Below are 5131 nucleotides of genomic sequence, written 5' to 3'. Positions count from 1 at the left end.
GGGAGGAGGAAGACTCAAAAAACACAGCAGAGGGCACAGGGTCAGGGGAGAGGAGAAAACAGCAGGGCTGGGGAGGGAAGGCCGGGGGAGGCTGGGGCTGAAGCCAGGAAGCCTTGGGCTCACACTGCTGCCATGACTTACTGTGACCTTGGGCAAGTCACTGCAGCCTACGAGCGGATTTCCTCATTTGAACATGGACAGAGGAGGATTTCTGCCTCACAGAGGACAGACTCCATGTATGGGGAACAATGTTCCATCCACTGGTGCTGAAAGGACCCAAGGGAGAGAGCTCAGGGAGCTCGCCTGTTTCCGGGATCTCCGGGCCACTGGGGGCTCACAGAGTACTGGAGGGGCTGCTTTCAACGGGAGCCAGTCCGATGACCTCAGAGGCTGCTCCAGGTTTAAAACAATACATAACCAATGGAATTATTGCAGCATTTTGTAATTAGATGGAAAGTTGGCTGTCCCTTGGCCTGAAATAGCCAGATAACCATGCAAGCCTCTCCCAGATCCATCCTGATGGAAAGTCTCTGGCTTCTGTGGCAAAGGCCATCTTCCCCATCAGCTTGGCTTGTAGGGTTTATCTTGTCGAGGTGAGTGAACAGGCATTGAGAGCTACCAACTTTCATGAAAGGAAACAAAACAGGCACTGGGACCAACGCCATGGTCTTGGTCAGCTGTCCACTGCAGCATTTCTCTGGCTAGAATTTCGTGAGGGAGACCGTCTCCCACCTGCTGGAAATCCTGAGGACGGCCCTGGAGCCAGGACTGCTCACCTGGACCCTGAAGTGGTCGGTGAGTAACCATGATGGCTGCTGCAGGGGCCTGCACCTCCCTGAGCTTCCTGGTGGGCTTGTAGCTTCCCCTGGCTTCTTGAGGGCGAGATGAGATGACACAGGTTCAGTGCTTAGACTGGGGTCTGCTCACAGCCCAGCATTATCAGTGCTGACAGCTACACAACAGAAGCGCACACATAGCCCTTGGTCCAAGTAGGGACCAAGAACCTTCAGTGTATCCACATGTAACCTTTGGGGACTTCCCTGGTGGTCCAGTGGCTAAGACTCTGCACTCCAAATGCAGAGGGCTCAGGTTTGAGCCTCGGTCAGGGAACTGGATCCCACAAGCCACAACTACAGATCCTGCCCGCCACAACGAAGATCACAGATCCCATGTGCTGCAAATAAGGCCTGGCGCAGCCAAATAAGTACAGAAATATGTATTTAAGTTATGATAAAAAATGTAACATTCATGATGTTCCAAGATGTGCAGGCTGGGTGTCTGTAGGTGGGGGTGGGTTGGGGGTAGCGGGGTTGGGGAGGATAAAGAACTGAAATGCTAAAGGTCCATGGTTTGTTAAGCCGAGGAAAGTGATGCACATTCTTTATCTGAAGTGAATCTGAATGTAGAAGTTGCGAGACTTGTGTTATCTGTACCCACTCCCCCCGCAACCCCCCACAAAACATTGCCAAGTCAAGTTCTGATTTCCTCCAGTCAGAAGAGTCGTGAACAACTCACAAAACGGCCTGATGTCAGATGTTTGGGATCAACTGAGAATATGTTTATTTAAAAGCAATTTTAAATATTAAAAAAAGTAGAAATGAACACATACAGTACTGGAAAACAGTCACATTAAATACATGTGAAATGACGAGTGTACTGATGTCTGAGCATAACATCCAGATGGGAATTCAGAATTTAACTTGTGGCGCTGTGGGATCCCTATACAACATGTTGAAGTTCTAGGCAATAAAAAAATAAATAGCAATTGCTGTTCAACAGTAAAATAAGACACACACTATTTGCAGAACATAACGTTCCCCGCTGCGGGGGGGCAAAGAAGAATTAGCTATTTTTCCCGTAAGGTTCCATACCTTCAAAATACTCTCTATCATGTACAAAATTGCAGATAGCGGCTCACTGAGTTTAAGAACAATACCAGATTCAAACTCAACCAAGGTCGCCAAAGATATTTATTTATATCTATTTTTCCTATGTCCCACAGTAAGCTGGGTTAGAGAAAACTCAGATTCCTGATGGAAAACAAAAACAAAACCAGGAAAAAAACAAGCAAGTGTTAAAAAAAAAAAAAAAGCATCTGTGTAAAAGTTGCTCTAAAAGAGGAAAAAAGAAAAGGAATTAATTCCATGTGATTTTAGACATCGTGCTTTCGTGTTCTTTTTTTAAAAAGCCAGTTTATTTTGAGATCAGCTGAAAATACCGTAGGCCACAAAAATGAACAGTGCTTGAATGTAACTTAAGCGTAAGTGAATGAATTGGTACAGTAAATGACTTCGGGAGGTGACTTCCTGTCCTGACACCCGGCTGCTAAACTACCGAGGCTGCCGACACTGTGGGCCACGCACACCAGCACGTAGGCTGGTTCCTCGTATCTGTGTGGAGTTCACGTGTGCCGCGATGCTGAGGAAGCAGCTGCTTAAAATCACTTTCCCATAATAGCTGGTGAGATCTGCTGCAGGTTTGTCATGCAAGGTTTATTGGTTCAGTGATCACGTGAGCAGAGCTAAGGTAATGCTCGCCGAGCACTGCGACTCGATTATAGAGGGCTCCCCTAAGGGTCTGGTTGGGAGCTGTGCTTCTGTGAAATGAACATTTCTCACTCGTTGCCAGGATGATCTGCTTAAAAATATTAGCTTCCTGCGCTGCTGCCAACGTAGCCGTTTAAGCAAGCGCACTGCAAGGACGACACGCGGGCCTCGGAATCCGAGAGCAGTCCCACTGACTGGGGAGCGGAGCGGTATTCTCTCCCCACATTCAGGCTGATGTAAAAGACTGAAAAACTGAGGATGGTCTTGATGGTCTGATGAAAGTGGCTGGGATGAGAAAAAAAACTGGGAGGGGCAGGGACCCCTGGCAGAAAAGCATGTTTCACAGTGCAATTCATAGCAGCGTTCAGAAACTTGGTTATGAATCGACTTGAAGATGAAGTGTCTGTTCAACAGAGCTGGGAAACTTATCTATGATTGGAGTTTACTAAAGGAAATGAAGAAAAAAAAAAAAGAAGGCTGGTTTCAGCACCTGAATTCTACAGCGGGGGTGGGCGGGGGAAAACGGTGGGCAGAACTGATTTCTGAATTAGTCATCTTCTTGAACACTCTTTTGAAAGTTTAAATTTATCCAGAATGAAAACTAAGAAAAGAATTTAAAACGGACATGTTAGAGGTGTTAACATAGTTGAAGGATGCTAATTCATAATGTGATATGTGCATTCATACTCTTGAGGAAGCCAAATGACTGACTGGAAACAAATATTTGTTGCAACCTTATAATTTCTGCTTTAATGGCAATCAAGTTTAAAAAAAAATGTACAGTTCAACTTATCCATACTATTCCTTTATAAAAGGCAGATTTCAGGTAAGCTTCTAAATGCATGCATAATGTAGAGGCTAATATTTTCTGGCAGTCCTTGGTTCTTGAAAGTTGAACTTCATCAGATGTGTCTTAAACTTCTGTGAAAATAGTCATGAAGGATATGTTATTTTTGCATAATGAGGTAATATCAGGGGCGGGCACTCATCTTCTTAAGACAGCATAAACCCACGTGTCTAAACCTGCGTGAGGCTGTGGGCACTGTAAAATGCCACCCAACGTTCTGGGTCAGTGGATACTTTGCTGAAGGAATAACACTTACACCGAACTGAGCGCTTTTCTGTAATAAATACCAAAGTCGGTTTTTGTAGCTGTAAACTGTGTACACAGATAACGACAGGCTGGTCTGTCACGGAGCGGAAAGATTCACCTGGAAGACAGTACCCACCTCTTTGCTAATGTTGCATTTTTCAGTAACACAATGGAGAATACTGTCAGGTTAGGAACAGAGAGGCAATGCTGTGCCCTTCAACGGTTGCTGGACACCATTTCTATTTGCAAAGCCAGCAGTTCCTATATTCCTGCTTGTTTGTTTGCTTGGAAAACAGCATAGAGAGAGATGTAAGTGCTAGATGCCAAGGATGGCTTTGGCAAACCAGTAAGGCGCACCGGGTCCCAAGGCTACCCTAATACTGGCGAAGGCAGAGACCATAGGGTATTTACAACACGTGCTCCGTTCCCCTCCTGAGGCGGCCCCTCCGGGAGCTTCCACTCGGCAACAGCAGCTATTTACACGGTGCGCACGGGGTCCCAGGGAGGCAGCAGTCTGGCATGACGGGTGCGGACAGTCTGAAGGCTCTGCTTTTTTGCTAGTCGGACAGGATGTGGACAAAGGACACTGGGAAGACGCCCTTCCTCTCGGGCTGCCCCTCGATGTGCCCAATCTGCAGGGAGAAAGGAGAGGCATCAGGCAGGAGGCGGCCGGTGTGTCCGAACGCCCCCGGAGCTCATGCTGATGCAGGCCCCGGGGAGACACGACGAAGGCGCCACGCACGGCGGAGCCGCCTTCACAGGGGTCGCTTCACCGGCAGGCAGCCCCGGGAGGCAGACGGTCCTGGGGCCCTCACTTTCTACTCGAAGGGACAGGGCCGCCGGGGGGGGGGGGGGGGTGGGCCCGGCCACGGTCTCTCCCAGGCTGCAGCCTCAACCACACGCTCAACCAGGCCTCTCAGCTGCCTCTCCCGCTGGGCGACCTCGCAAAGCGTGCTAAGCCTCCCTGTCTGTAAAACAGGGCTGAAAAACCCCTGCTTCTCAGCCTGTGGGGAAACTAAACCAACGATTCTATACATAAAAAGGGCTGCAACGCACCAAGAACTTGCTTTCTGGTTGTGGTGGTGAAGAGGATGCTATGAAAGCCTGAGAGCGATGAGGGCAGATTTTACAGCTGTTTTCTTGTCTGCTGCCTAAACCTGTCAGCCATCATTACCTGCCAAGGCTCCTAATAACCTCAGTTACATGAGGATTAACTGCATCGAAGAGAACCCTATCAGAAAAAAGACCAGCGACACGCACGCTGGCTTCGGATGACCATCACGGAGAAAGATGGGCGGCCTCCTTTGCTCCCCGGGCCTGGGGCCTTGGGTGGGCCTCTGTGCACCGGTTTCCATCTGGACAGAGGGGTTAATAACAAGGCTGGGATGACCCATGTCACTGGGTCTTAGTTGGCATCACACACGTGAGTCCTCAGACATTCCTGTGAGGGAGGGTGACTCGTGCCTCCCTTTTCAGAGGGGGAAACTGAGGC

The 5131-nt window shown here is 48.7% G+C and overlaps 1 protein-coding gene across 2 annotated transcripts in view; it reads right to left on the bottom strand.

Annotated features, from left to right (window-relative positions):
* Window positions 1-1536: 1536 nt before the first annotated feature.
* ASAP1 (ArfGAP with SH3 domain, ankyrin repeat and PH domain 1) overlaps window positions 1537-5131 on the bottom strand; it is a 340720-nt gene continuing 337125 nt past the window's right edge. For both annotated transcript variants that reach the window (XM_010844319.1, XM_010844320.1), the window contains one exon: window positions 1537-4271. In XM_010844319.1, the coding sequence (XP_010842621.1) occupies window positions 4197-4271 (75 nt within the window). In that variant the 3' untranslated portion in view covers window positions 1537-4196. The remainder of the gene's footprint in view (window positions 4272-5131) is intronic.

This window comes from Bison bison, unplaced genomic scaffold (assembly GCF_000754665.1).
Source record: "Bison bison bison isolate TAMUID 2011002044 unplaced genomic scaffold, Bison_UMD1.0 scf7180017864199, whole genome shotgun sequence".
Lineage (NCBI taxonomy): Eukaryota > Metazoa > Chordata > Mammalia > Artiodactyla > Bovidae > Bison > Bison bison.
This window is presented reverse-complemented; position numbering and strand designations above follow the sequence as displayed.